Raw genomic sequence first — 14682 nt, 5'->3', positions numbered from 1 at the left:
TTTTTTTTTTTTTCTGAGTACAGATTTTTAAGACATCTGACATTGCCAAAGCCTGCCCTGGGGCTCTGTGTAACTTTGTATCCTATGGTGGGAAGAGCTTGTACCATCGGTACATCCCCACCTTCCACGCATACAACCTATTTGTCCTTCTCTGGCTCACAAACTTTGTCATTGCATTGGGTCAGTGTTCCCTCGCTGGTGCCTTCGCCACTTACTACTGGGCCATGAACAAACCCAAGGACATCCCACCTCATCCGCTTTTTACTGCGTTTGGACGAGCCATACGGTAAGCTCTGTGTCGTACCCTACCCCTGTCTGCGCAGTTACCTTTAGTGTGCTTGTAATCCAGTCTTGGACCCTTAATTCAAGTGCCAAGATACAAGTGAGGTTGAAGGTATGATCCAAGATTTATGGATGCCCGCTGGTTCTGTCTGGTTTTGCAGCCACAGTTTTACAATCTCTACCCAGGCCAACCTCCTCCTAAACAATATATAGGGGACAGGAGAGGGGAGGAAGGAGAGGACACTGAATGAAAGAGCAAGGATTAACTTGGCTCTGGATTCTCAGTGCTCAGCTCAAAGATCACATTTTATGATGACGGGCTGTTGGGTATTCTTTATGTTCATGAAAGGCAAGACAAGTGTATATGGTTTAAAATCCTCTCTATGGAGACCCTTTATTAGTCTGAGTAAAAGTGTACAAAAAGCTGTTTCTCATTTAATCCTCCTTCACATCCCTTTTACTTGTGAAAGTTGTTCAACTAGCATCCTTTCAGGTGATGGTAAAGATATGTTCACTTTTATTCTCATTTCATTTTTGCCCAGGTATCACACAGGATCCCTAGCATTTGGTTCTTTAATTCTTGCAACAATTCAAATATTTAAAATGTTCCTAGAATATTTGGACCGCCGTCTTAAACGTAAGATTCCAAAATTTATCTCAGATATGCTGACTTCTGTAAAGAGGATAGATTGGGGCAGCGGGGTGGGAGAGACCCGATGGCTGTACCTGGGACTAGGGCAGCAAGGATGGAAGGGGACAGGTTTGGGATCTGTTCTGAAGAAAACTTCAGCAGAACTTGCTGAAAGAGTGGAAATGGTGGTGAGGAAAAGAGAGAAAATGTGTATGATCCTACTTATAAAATGTGGAAGGCAAGAGAAACGAATTTCGAAAAGGAGATTGAGAATCTGTTTTGACCATGTTGTTATTGAGAAACAATTATGGAGATGTCAGGTGGGCAGCCCTATGTCCAGAACACAGGTCAAGATATGCTTAAAATATAAACGTGGTGTTACTGGCAGAAGTCTTCATCAATGGATGACACATATATTTTACAAACATATAAACTCTGCTTAAGGTGTACCTTAAAAGATTTTGATTAATAGGCAAAACAACCTTGAGAAGGAACAACAAAGTTGGAGTATTCATACATCTTGATTTCAGAACTTATCACAAAGTTACAGCAATCAAAACAGTGTGGTACTGGCATAAGGCAAGACATAGACCTGGAAAAGAATAATATCCAAGAAATAAAACCTCTTATATGAGACTATTCAATTGGGGAAAGGTCAGTCTTCTCAATGGATGGTGCTGGAAAACTAGATATCCACATGCAAAATAATGAAGTTGGATTCTTATGTTATACCATACAGAAAAAATTAAGTCAAAATGGACCAAATACCTAAACACAAGAGCTAAGGCCATAAAACTCTTAGTAGAAACAAAGGAGGAAATTTTCATGACATTGTATTTGGTGATGACTTCTTGGATATCACATGAACAGCATAGGTAACAATAGAAAGAATAAATTAGACTTCATCAAAATGAAAAACATTTGTGTTTCAAAGGACACTATCAAAAGAGTAAAAACATGGCCCACATAATGGAAGGAAATATTTGCAAATCATATACCAATAAGAGATTACTATTCAGAGTATATGAAGAACTTCTACAAGTCAAGAGCAAAAAAATAAGTAACCCAGTTCAGAAATAAGCACAGAACTTGAATAGACATTTATTCAAATATGATATACAAATAGCCAATAAGAACATGTAAAGAAGCTCAATGTCACTAGTTACTAGGGAAATGCAAATCAAAACCACAAATGAAATACAAAAACAGAAAGAAAAGAAAAGAACAAGTGATGGTGAGGATATTGAGAAATTGTACCTCTTCTGTATTGCTGGTGGGAATGTAAAATAGTGTAGGCACTGTGGAAAGCAGGATGGCAGTTCCTTAAAAAGTTAAAAATGGAATTTCCATGTGATTCAGAAATTTCACTTCTATTTTGAGGAATGAGGGCAGGGATGCAGATATTTGCCCACCAATGTTCACAGCAGCATTATTCACAATAGCCAGAATGTGGAAGCAACCCAAATTCTCATAAATAAATGGATAAGTAAGATTATATATTTACATATAATGGAATAAATTCAACCTTAAAAAGGGACGAGATGGTGAATGTTGAACATTACTTGTATGTTAAGTTAAATAAACAAGAAACAAAAGGGCAAATATGTGTGATTCCTCTTATACGTGAGGCAAATTCATACAGAGTGTATAGTAGAGATTACCAGGAGTTCAGGGGAAAGGGGGATGAGGAATTATTGTTGAAAGGGTACAGAATTTCTGTGTGACATTACAAAAAATTCTGGAAACATTGGTGATGGTTACACTACCTTGAAAATGTCCTCAATACCATTGAATTGTATGCTTATGAACGGTTAAAATGGTAAATTTTATATTAGGTCTATTTTACCAGGATTAAAAAAATTTAAAGCCCATTTTAAACATTTTGTTATAGTTCTTTTGATTCATAGGGTTCGGCTGTAAAATTTTAATAGATTTTAATCTCTCTTTTATATAGATGCTCACAACAAGTTTTTTAAATTTCTACAACGTTGCCTGAAATGCTGTTTCTGGTGTTTGGATAAAGTTGTAAAGTTTTTAAACAAAAATGCCTATATTATGGTGAGTAGATGATATTTTTGTCTATCGAGCTGCTCCTTTGCAAACCCAAATGCCATGTCTTTATCGCCTTCTGTAAAGCACTTTTATATCATGCAGTTGAATTTATCACCGTGTTGATATGAAGACTTGTGACTCCAGTGCAAGATTTAGGGCTATGCTCCTCCAATTGCCGTGGTATCTTGACTATACTCCATTGTTACCTTCAATATCTTTTTTGAGAGGGAAAAGATTGGTATTGGAAATCTGAAAGTACGCTACATTGAAAATGTGCGCCTTCGATATGGTTTAGCAGGAGGAAAGCTTACACAGTCTGTTTCCCTCTGTGAAGAAAATATCTTTCTAATTCTGAAAGTTACATAATTTTAAGTAAGGGTCTGATTCTTTTTATAAATCTTGTGTTGAAACATGGGCACTGGATATGCTGGACAACATTTTCACATATTTCCTGTGGGAATATAGAGACTTCTAAATAGATTTTTTAAAAATAAGGAATCAAAAAAGATAATTCTTATAAAATTTAGAAGATAAAGAACAACCTTTTGACAATTGCTTATTATCACAGTGACATAGGGTCTGCAAAGTGATTGAAACAGTCATGAATTTGCTTCTGGTGAAAGTATGACATTGAATCTTTTAATCAGTCAAGCATAGGGAAAAGCATTGGGTTTCCTTAAGAGTAATTTGTGATGTAGGGACTATGATGTTTAACCCATTCAGCGACAAACTCTAGCCAAAACTTTTCACAGACAGAAGCCGTTACCTGGGATTTGAGAACAAGACTTGCCTCTGTTCATGGCCATCTTACCCCCCAGGGTTTGTGGGCACCCGAGGACCTTCCTGTCAATGACCCTGAGAGTTGTGCGGAGTTGAGGACACATTAGTACCCAGGCCTCCTACAAACCCAAATGCCAGAAAGAGAAATGGGGTAGCTGTGTGAATAATAGGAATTTAGCTGATTATTTTCCTATCATTGGATTGCCCATTGGTCTTGTTAAGGAATGTGATTGATATCAGAATAATATTGATTGTCATCCTTAGATTGCAGTATATGGCAAAAACTTCTGTATGTCAACAAGAGATGCTTTCAATCTGCTGATGAGAAACATTTTAAAGTAAGTAATCAGGTTGAAAAATGCAATGAATAATTTGGTGAACCTGGGGTATTACATCCTTCATGTGTTACTTGAAGTGTTGGTGGCATTATTGGATGTGAATATTTGTCTTTTAATATGATAGACTTAAATCTCTCTCACACCATTAATTTATTTTCATAGCTTAGAATTTTTGCTTTCTTCATTCATATCTTGATATCCACTGACATTTATTCATTTTTATTATTCCCTCTGGTTAAGAAACTCCCCAGATGAACCACATTATCGTCTTGCCTCTGGCCATTTCCTCCTTCCAAATTGATGGAACCTCAGTGAATAAAAACAAAGAACAAATATAGCATCCTTGGGGTTCAGGGTGTCTTTAAGCTTCAAATTAAAGAAAGATGGGCTGACCCCACCGTTGCAGGGCACCAACAGCCCTGCAACACCATCTGTGTACTTTGCTAACAATAAGTCAAAACTCCCTGCCTGGGTTCCTACCTTCCTTTCTTGCAAAACAGTTGCCAAATAAAATTTCAGCAAAAACACATCAGAATGAACCCTTTGATATCGATTGCTGTAAATTTCAAGTAACAAATGTGTTTTAAACATAAGATGACACTTTCTTTTCTTTCTGATATTCAGAGTTGCGGTCACGGATGAAGTGACATTCTTTGTACTGTTCCTGGGGAAGATTCTAGTTGCTGGGAGTATAGGTGAGTAATAATGATGACAATAACACGTCGTTTAAAAGGTGGTGGGGAAACTGCTTTGCTACAGAAAGTGACATTCCTCTGCAAGTGTGTGATATGCATGTTCTGCCTTTTCAATGTGTGAACAGGTGTTCTGGGCTTCCTGTTCTTCACACAGAGAATGCCAATGATTGTAGAGGGACCGAGATCTTTAAATTACTACTGGGTACCTTTGCTGGTAAGAACTGATATCCCAGACGGTTTGGGCTGCTCTAGAGAGACCATAGACCGGGAGGCTTAAACAACAGAAATTTATTCCCCCACAGTTCTGAAGGCTGAGAAGTCCAAGGTCAAGGCACTGACCAATTGGGTTCCCGATGAGGTGCCTCCTCCCGGTGTGCAGAGGGACACCTTCCTGTACTCACAGATGTAAGGGCAATTCTTTCACAGTTGGGACGTAATTACCTCCCAAGGGCCCCACCTTCAAGTCACATCAGGGACTAGAATGTGTTCAATTTAAGAATTTTGGGGGGGTACACAACTCAGTCCATAGCAGCTGAGTATTGTTGATTCTATGATTTCTCAGAGATAGCAAAATATAAAACAAAAAGGAACAGGAGAAATGATAATGATAACTAACATTATTGGTCTTACCTGAGGCCATTTCACTTTAGAGATTGGGTTCCTTGGAAACAATCCAGCAGAGGACTTCGTGCAGAAGGTTTGTCAGGAAGTTCCCTCCAAGATACACTTGTAAGGAAGTGAGGAGGCCAGGTCAGGGCGGCAGGAGAAGCTGGTCTGTGCTGCAATTGCAGCAGAGGGCTCAGGATTACAGAAAGTTCTGGCAAAGAGGCGGGGCCTTTGGATACTGCATCAGGCAGCTGCCGGCTATGAGCAACCCCTGGATGGGGCTGTAACTTTGGGTGAGACAGTGTCCTGCAGGGAGGGCAATGCCTAGTGAGGGAAGCAGCTGCCTACATTTCCAGCAGCTGGGGATGGATGAGGCCGCTGGGTGAGATCTGGGTGGAGCCCTGTGGTATCTGTATTAACTCGCTGAGTGCAGGTGTCAGAAAACCTTCATTCTCACACCCTGACCTCCCTTATGCCAGTTTTACATAAATGGCACAGGGAGGTCAATTAGCTTGCTGAGTGCCTGAGCTGGGATTAAAATTCAGGGTATATGTGCTCTTAACCCCGAATGCTTTACTCTCTATGTGTACAGCAGCTTAAAAGTGGGATTTGTTTTGGGCAGTGGGGTTGGAGTTAAGAAAATGGTCAAGTAATTTAATGCATTTTGTTTAAATCTCAGTACAAAGCACACAAAAGCACTACCATTGAAAATTTTGGTCTCTGTATTGAAATCTGTTCCAACATCGAGCATTCGAAACTTCCTCATGGTGGTTTTCATTTATAGCTGCGTTATCATTCTGGTCAAAATGACATGTTGTCTCTCTTCTTTATCCGTTTCCAGACTGTCGTTCTGGGATCTTACCTGATCGCACATGGGTTCTTCAGTGTCTATGCAATGTGTGTTGAGACCATTTTTGTCTGCTTCTGTGAGTATTCAGTGCGTGTGTGTCCCCCTCCGTGGGTAACTGAAAGATGAGATGGGGGAGACCAGCATCCTCCCCTCCTCGGCCTCAACCACAACACAGTGTTTATTAGAAAGGAGACATTGCTTGGTAGATGCTCTTTAAACCTTAACCACTGAGAAATAAGACACACAAAGAGAGGGAAACACTTCACAATCTCACTCATATGTGGAACCTATAAAGTCGAACTCATAGAAACAGTCAGCAGAAGGAGGCAACCAGGGATTGAGGGGCGAGAGAAATGAGGAGACGGTAGTCAAAGGGTGTCAGCTTTCAATTATACAGGATAAATAAACTATGGAAACCTAATTCACAGCGTGGTGACTATGGTTAATATTGTATTATTTACCTGACATCTGCAAAGACAGTAAGTCTTAAGTATTCTTACCACACACACAAAGACAACTCTTTAAAGGCATGAGAATGTTAAATAGCTCGATTTTAGTCATTTCATATCATCTGCATAGATCAAAAATTGTACACCGTAAATATATGTAATTTTTACTTGTTAATTATTCCTCAATAAAGTTGAAGAAAAACATTATACTTCAAAAAAGCTTAGGGAAAAATACAAAAGTACCAAGAAAACAAAGAAACAACAGCAGCAACAAAACCCTTAATAACCGAGAGAATGGAGTTCACAACGCTCTGAAGAGTCCACTATTGAAATGAACCTCAGACTTCCCAGCATGGTGCTGGCATGGAATTATTTTTTTCATTTCTTAATGTTTTCAAATGTATAATAATAATTGGCTCCTTTTGTGCTTTGTTAATAGAATTGAGGATGTCACTGAACCTTAGAATCCAAGTTTTAGAGTTCTTTGAGGACAGAACTTATAGATTCTGATAAAGCAAAGTTGGCAATGGTTTCAAAGACATACGGGGCCCATTTATACTATGTGACATGATAATGACAATGGGTAGGATTCAGACAAGTGCATGTCTAGGAAGTGGCTGGACCCATTTAGATGCACAGAGCAGAGGTACGTCTTCAGGGCTTTCGTCCCTGACTTGTGTGCTACGCCCCATGTGGCACACACTGCTCACATGCTCGCAGGAAGTTTTGCAGTAGAGCCTCAGAGAAGTCCTGGAGAACTCAGGGCCCCGTAGGGCTCCGTTTGGCCCTCCCCTTCACTGCCATCTCTGTAGCAAACTGAACAAAGTTAGAGATAAAAGAACAGATAAAAGAACATCACTTGTTAGCTGTATGACTGCACAGCCTGGCAGATGATTTCTCTGGCACATCTTTAAGAGAAAGAAAGAAATCTTATTCTCTTGCAGGGCATTACTGAGCAATCTTCTTCTATAAAACTGACCGTTTATTTTCTAGACTAACCCATAATGCTAACTTCACAGTGGGGTCAGGAAAGGAGATAGTAACTACAGGGAGATAGTTTCAAAGAAAAAGTTCCTGGACAATAATCTGATCTTATTTTTCTTTCTTTTCTCAACACATTAAAATCAACTTTTGATAACGGGACCAAAAAAAATCAGTTTCTGTGCTAGTTAGCTCTTCCTCTGGCTATAAATGGAACAGGGAGGTTTAATCCATTCCCAGTGACTCGATGGTTTGTTAGGAAAAGTCATCTACAAAATGCCGCATGAACAAACTTCAGTTCCGGTGTGGGATGGAGGAAGAATCCTGGGAGGGAGGTTAGTGAGGAGACCTGGAGGTGGGAGGAAGGTAGTGAGGAGACCTGGAGGTGGGAGGAAGGTAGTGAGGAGACCTGGAGGTGGGAGGGGGGTAGTGAGGAGACCTGGAGGTGGGAGGGAAGTAGTGAGGAGACCTGGAGGTGGGAGGGGGGTAGTGAGGAGACCTGGAGGTGGGAGGAAGGTAGTGAGGAGACCTGGAGGTGGGGGGAAGGTAGTGAGGAGACCTGGAGGTGGGAGGGGGGTAGTGAGGTGACCTGGAGGTGGGAGGGGGGTAGTGAGGTGACCTGGAGGTGGGAGGAAGGTAGTGAGGAGACCTGGAGGTGGGAGGGGGGTAGTGAGGTGACCTGGAGGTGGGAGGGGGGTAGTGAGGAGACCTGGAGGTGGGAGGGGGGTAGTGAGGAGACCTGGAGGTGGGAGGGGGGTAGTGAGGAGACCTGGAGGTGGGAGGGGGGTAGTGAGGAGACCTGGAGGTGGGAGGAAGGTAGTGAGGAGACCTGGAGGTGGGAGGGGGGTAGTGAGGTGACCTGGAGGTGGGAGGAAGGTAGTGAGGAGACCTGGAGGTGGGAGGGGGGTAGTGAGGTGACCTGGAGGTGGGAGGGGGGTAGTGAGGAGACCTGGAGGTGGGAGGGGCGTAGTGAGGAGACCTGGAGGTGGGAGGGGGGTAGTGAGGAGACCTGGAGGTGGGAGGAATGTAGTGAGGAGACCTGGAGGTGGGAGGGGGGTAGTGAGGTGACCTGGAGGTGGGAGGGGGGTAGTGAGGAGACCTGGAGGTGGGAGGGGGGTAGTGAGGAGACCTGGAGGTGGGAGGGGGGTAGTGAGGAGACCTGGAGGTGGGAGGAAGGTAGTGAGGAGACCTGGAGGTGGGAGGGGGGTAGTGAGGTGACCTGGAGGTGGGAGGAAGGTAGTGAGGAGACCTGGAGGTGGGAGGGGGGTAGTGAGGTGACCTGGAGGTGGGAGGGGGGTAGTGAGGAGACCTGGAGGTGGGAGGGGCGTAGTGAGGAGACCTGGAGGTGGGAGGGGGGTAGTGAGGAGACCTGGAGGTGGGAGGAATGTAGTGAGGAGACCTGGAGGTGGGAGGGGGGTAGTGAGGTGACCTGGAGGTGGGAGGGGGGTAGTGAGGAGACCTGGAGGTGGGAGGGGGGTAGTGAGGTGACCTGGAGGTGGGAGGGGGGTAGTGAGGAGACCTGGAGGTGGGAGGGGGCTAGTGAGGAGACCTGGAGGTGGGAGGGGGGTAGTGAGGAGACCTGGAGGTGGGAGGGGGGTAGTGAGGAGACCTGGAGGTGGGAGGGGGGTAGTGAGGAGACCTGGAGGTGGGAGGGGGGTAGTGAGGAGACCTGGAGGTGGGAGGAAGGTAGTGAGGAGACCTGGAGGTGGGAGGGGGGTAGTGAGGAGACCTGGAGGTGGGAGGGGGGTAGTGAGGAGACCTGGAGGTGGGAGGAAGGTAGTGAGGAGACCTGGAGGTGGGGGGAAGGTAGTGAGGAGACTTGGAGGTGGGGGGAAGGTAGTGAGGAGACCTGGAGGTGGGAGGGGGGTAGTGAGGAGACCTGGTGATGAGACGAAGGTAGTGAGGAGACCTGGAGGTGGGGGGAAGGTAGTGAGGAGACCTGGAGGTGGGGGGAAGGTAGTGAGGAGACCTGGTGGTGAGAGGAAGGTAGTGAGGAGACCTGGAGGTGGGGGGAAGGTAGTGAGGAGACCTGGTGGTGAGAGGAAGGTAGTGAGGAGACCTGAAGGTGGGGGGAAGGTAGTGAGGAGACCTGGAGGTGGGGGGAATGTAGTGAGGAGACCTGGTGGTGGGAGGGGGGTAGTGAGGAGACCTGGAGGTGGGAGGAAGGTAGTGAGGAGACCTGGTGGTGAGGGGAAGGTAGTGAGGAGACATGGAGGTGGCAGGAAGGTAGTGAGGAGACCTGGCGGTGAGGGGAAGGTAGTGAGGAGACCTGGAGGTGGGGGGAGGGTAGTGAGGTGACCTGGTGGTGGGAGGGGGGTAGTGAGGAGACCTGGAGGTGGGAGGGGGGTAGTGAGGAGACCTGGTGGTGAGAGGAAGGTAGTGAGGAGACCTGGAGGTGGGAGGAAGGTAGTGAGGAGACCTGGAGGTGGGGGGAAGGTAGTGAGGAGACCTGGAGGTGGGGTGAAGGTAGTGAGGAGACCTGGAGGTGGGAGGAAGGTAGTGAGGAGACCTGGCGGTGGGAGGGGGGTAGTGAGGAGACCTGGTGTTAGGAGCGAAAGTGAGGAGACCTGGAGTTGGGGGAAGGTAGTGAGAAGACCTGGTAGTGGGAGGGGGGTAGTGAGGAGAACTGGTGGTGAGAGGAAGGTAGTGAGGAGACCTGGAGGTGGGGGGAAGGTAGTGAGGAGACCTGGAGGTGGGGGGAAGGTAGTGAGGAGACCTGGTGGTGAGAGGAAGGTAGTGAGGAGACCTGGAGGTGGGGGGAAGGTAGTGAGGAGACCTGGTGGTGGGAGGGGGGTAATGAGGAGACCTGGAGGTGGGAGGAAGGTAGTGAGGAGACCTGGATGTGGGGGGAAGGTAGTGAGGAGACCTGGTGGTGCGAGGAAGGTAGTGAGGAGACCTGGAGATGAGAGGAAGGTAGTGAGGAGACCTGGTGGTGAGAGGAAGGTAGTGAGGAGACCTGGAGGTGGGAGGAAGGTAGTGAGGAGACCTGGAGGTGGGAGGGGGGTAGTGAGGAGACCTGGTGTTAGGAGCGAAAGTGAGGAGACCTGGAGGTGGGGGGAAGGTAGTGAGAAGACCTGGTGGTGGGAGGGGGGTAGTGAGGAGACCTGGAGGTGGGAGGAAGGTAGTGAGGAGACCTGGAGGTGGGAGGAAGGTAGTGAGGAGACCTGGAGGTGGGAGGAAGGTAGTGAGGAGACCTGGAGGTGGGAGGAAGGTAGTGAGGAGACCTGGAGGTGGGGGGAAGGTAGTGAGGAGACCTGGTGGTGAGAGGAAGGTAGTGAGGAGACCTGGAGGTGGGAGGAAGGTAGTGAGGAGACCTGGAGGTGGGGGGAAGGTAGTGAGGAGACCTGGAGGTGGGGGGAAGGTAGTGAGGAGACCTGGAGGTGGGGGGAAGGTAGTGAGGAGACCTGGAGGTGAGAGGAAGTTAGTGAGGAGACCTGGAGGTGGGAGGAAGGTAGTGAGGAGACCTGGTGGTGAGAGGAAGTTAGTGAGGAGACCTGGAGGTGGGGGGAATGTAGTGAGGAGACCTGGTGGTGGGAGGGGGGTAGTGAGGAGACCTGGAGGTGGGAGGAAGGTAGTGAGGAGACCTGGTGGTGGGAGGGGGGTAGTGAGGAGACCTGGAGGTGGGGGGAATGTAGTGAGGAGACCTGGTGGTGGGAGGGGGGTAGTGAGGAGACCTGGAGGTGGGAGGAAGGTAGTGAGGAGACCTGGTGGTGAGGGGAAGGTAGTGAGGAGACCTGGAGGTGGGGGGAGGGTAGTGAGGAGACCTGGCGGTGGGAGGGGGGTAGTGAGGAGACCTGGAGGTGGGAGGGGGGTAGTGAGGAGACCTGGAGGTGGGAGGGGGGTAGTGAGGAGACCTGGTCGTGAGAGGAAGGTAGTGAGGAGACCTGGAGATGGGGGGAAGGTAGTGAGGAGACCTGGACTTGGGGGGAAGGTAGTGAGGAGACCTGGTGGTGGGAGGGGGGTAGTGAGGAGACCTGGAGGTGGGAGGGGGGTAGTGAGGAGACCTGGTGGTGAGAGGAAGGTAGTGAGGAGACCTGGAGATGGGGGGAAGGTAGTGAGGAGACCTGGACATGGGGGGAAGGTAGTGAGGAGACCTGGTGGTGGGAGGTGGGTAGTGAGGAGACTTGGAGGTGGGAGGAAGGTAGTGAGGAGACCTGGATGTGGGGGGAAGGTAGTGAGGAGACCTGGCGGTGGGAGGGGGGTAGTGAGGAGACCTGGAGGTGGGAGGAAGGTAGTGAGGAGACCTGGAGGTGGGAGGGGGGTAGTGAGGAGACCTGGTGTTAGGAGCGAAAGTGAGGAGACCTGGAGGTGGGGGGAAGGTAGTGAGGAGACCTGGTGGTGGGAGGGGGGTAGTGAGGAGAACTGGTGTGAGAGGAAGGTAGTGAGGAGACCTGGAGGTGGGGGGAAGGTAGTGAGATGACCTAGCGGTGGGAGGGGGGTAGTGAGGAGACCTGGTGGTGAGAGGAAGGTAGTGAGGAGACCTGGAGGTGGGAGGGGGGTAGTGAGGAGACCTGGTGGTGAGGGGAAGGTAGTGAGGAGACCTGGAGGTGGGGGGAAGGTAGTGAGGAGACCTGGAGGTGGGAGGAAGGTAGTGAGGAGACCTGGAGGTGGGAGGAAGGTAGTGAGGAGACCTGGAGGTGGGAGGAAGGTAGTGAGGAGACCTGGAGGTGGGAGGAAGGTAGTGAGGAGACCTGGAGGTGGGAGGAAGGTAGTGAGGAGATCTGGAGGTGGGAGGGGGGTAGTGAGGAGACCTGGAGGTGGGAGGAAGGTAGTGAGGAGACCTGGAGGTGGGGGGAAGGTAGTGAGGAGACCTGGTGGTGAGAGGAAGGTAGTGAGGAGACCTGGAGGTGGGAGGAAGGTAGTGAGGAGACCTGGAGGTGGGGGGAAGGTAGTGAGGAGACCTGGTTGTGAGAGGAAGGTAGTGAGGAGACCTGGAGGTGGGGGGAAGGTAGTGAGGAGACCTGGAGGTGGGAGGAAGGTAGTGAGGAGACCTGGAGGTGGGAGGAAGGTAGTGAGGAGACCTGGAGGTGGGAGGAAGGTAGTGAGGAGACCTGGAGGTGGGGGGAAGGTAGTGAGGAGACCTGGTTGTGAGAGGAAGGTAGTGAGGAGACCTGGAGGTGGGGGGAAGGTAGTGAGGAGACCTGGAGGTGGGAGGAAGGTAGTGAGGAGACCTGGAGGTGGGAGGAAGGTAGTGAGGAGACCTGGAGGTGGGGGGAAGGTAGTGAGGAGACCTGGTGGTGAGAGGAAGGTAGTGAGGAGACCTGGAGGTGGGAGGAAGGTAGTGAGGAGACCTGGAGGTGGGGGGAAGGTAGTGAGGAGACCTGGTTGTGAGAGGAAGGTAGTGAGGAGACCTGGAGGTGGGGGGAAGGTAGTGAGGAGACCTGGAGGTGGGAGGAAGGTAGTGAGGAGACCTGGAGGTGGGAGGAAGGTAGTGAGGAGACCTGGAGGTGGGAGGAAGGTAGTGAGGAGACCTGGAGGTGGGGGGAAGGTAGTGAGGAGACCTGGTGGTGAGAGGAAGGTAGTGAGGAGACGTGGAGGTGGGAGGGGGGTAGTGAGGAGACCTGGAGGTGGGAGGGGGGTAGTGAGGAGACCTGGAGGTGGGAGGGGGGTAGTGAGGAGTCCTGGAGTTGGGAGGAAGGTAGTGAGGAGACTTGGTGGGGACTGGCTCTGGCATGGTGAGGGATCTCTGCTCTCATCTCAAACGCTGACGATGGAAGCAATACTGGAAAGTCCCTCTGTGGCCTTCCCAACTCTTGTCACTGAAAACACACCTTAAAGTTTGTCTCAGGAAATGTCTACTGGTTTGCAGTCTTTGGAGGCTAATTGTGTAGATTTTAAGTTTGGCAGTGGATTTTGCATTGAAGCAGTGAGAAACATTTCCCACATTTATTAACCCTTTGCCATCTCCTTGAAAGCAGGATATAATATCAGCTTTATCCAATACATTGCGTGTTGACATGAATAGTTCCCTTTCAGAAACTCTTGTCTTCGATAATAAAGAACAAGGGAAATGACATTTTATTTCTCTTCCCTCCCCAGATGTTACTTGAGGCAACATTGTACTTCAGAAAATATTCTTAAATGACACCCCAAGCCAAATTCCGATTGTGCAAAACTATACTTTTAATTGTGTTTATATATCTTTTTATACCTATTATCTTGGCTGCCAGAAAACTGGTGCTTGTTAAAATGCCAATTATTAGTAAACAGTTCATTGATATAAACAGTGCACAAATGTTTCCCCGGGGTGGGAAAAATGATAGTTATAGATGATTATTAATGTGCTCCAGACCAGGCTTCCTACTAGTACCTTCATGGTAACAATGATACAGACATGATCCGGGAGACCCCCCTTATTTGTGGGAGGGTCATTCCAAGCCCCCCAAGGCATGCATGGAACCTCACATAGTACCAAACCCCATTGCCATCAACTGGAACATGTTTCTGTCCGTAGCTTCCACCTACAAACATAATACCTTTTCCATCTTAGCTGAGCACTTATCACACCCTGCAGTCTAAACTTCAGCAGTGTGAGGTGTAACAGCAAAACTAGCACAGATTTCCTTTTCCTTCCTCACAGTTTCACAGATTAATAGATTCATTCTTACTGTATAAAACATCATTTTAATATTAGCCCATTTTCCTTATTAATTCAAGAATGTTCACCTTTTTACTTAAAGGAGACACTTTAAAGCTTTTCCTGGTATATCCAAATTGCCAGCATCCCTACTCTTGTGCTTTGGGGTCATTATGAAGTAAAATTAGGGTTCCTTGAACACGGGTCCTGCAATTCCAAGACAGTCCTCCTGGGATGGCTACTAAGTGAATAAGGGGCAGGTAACATGGAGGAACACAGGGACAACTCATGGCCTGGCTGGGATGCTGGGGACGGCAGGACATTTCACCATGTACTAGGAACAGTGCACAATTTCAAGCTTAGGAATTGTTTTAGTTCTGGAGTATTTTATTTCATATTTACGAACTGCGGTTGGCCTCAGCTTACTGAAGCCATGGAAAG

The 14682-nt window shown here is 47.8% G+C and overlaps 1 protein-coding gene across 4 annotated transcripts in view; it reads left to right on the top strand.

The window, feature by feature from the left end:
- Window positions 1-14682, top strand: part of SLC44A5 (solute carrier family 44 member 5) — a 370252-nt gene that overhangs the window by 350227 nt on the left and 5343 nt on the right. For all 4 annotated transcript variants that reach the window (XM_053592520.1, XM_053592521.1, XM_053592519.1 and 1 more), the window contains 7 exons: window positions 24-286; window positions 825-919; window positions 2868-2971; window positions 4010-4083; window positions 4708-4778; window positions 4904-4992; window positions 6226-6310. In XM_053592520.1, the coding sequence (XP_053448495.1) occupies window positions 24-286; window positions 825-919; window positions 2868-2971; window positions 4010-4083; window positions 4708-4778; window positions 4904-4992; window positions 6226-6310 (781 nt within the window). The remainder of the gene's footprint in view (window positions 1-23; window positions 287-824; window positions 920-2867; window positions 2972-4009; window positions 4084-4707; window positions 4779-4903; window positions 4993-6225; window positions 6311-14682) is intronic.

The sequence above is a fragment of the Nycticebus coucang genome, chromosome 5 (genome assembly GCF_027406575.1).
Source record: "Nycticebus coucang isolate mNycCou1 chromosome 5, mNycCou1.pri, whole genome shotgun sequence".
Classification (NCBI taxonomy): Eukaryota; Metazoa; Chordata; class Mammalia; order Primates; family Lorisidae; genus Nycticebus; species Nycticebus coucang.
The sequence above is the reverse complement of the archived record's forward strand: the minus strand, read 5'-3'. Positions and strand labels throughout refer to the sequence as shown.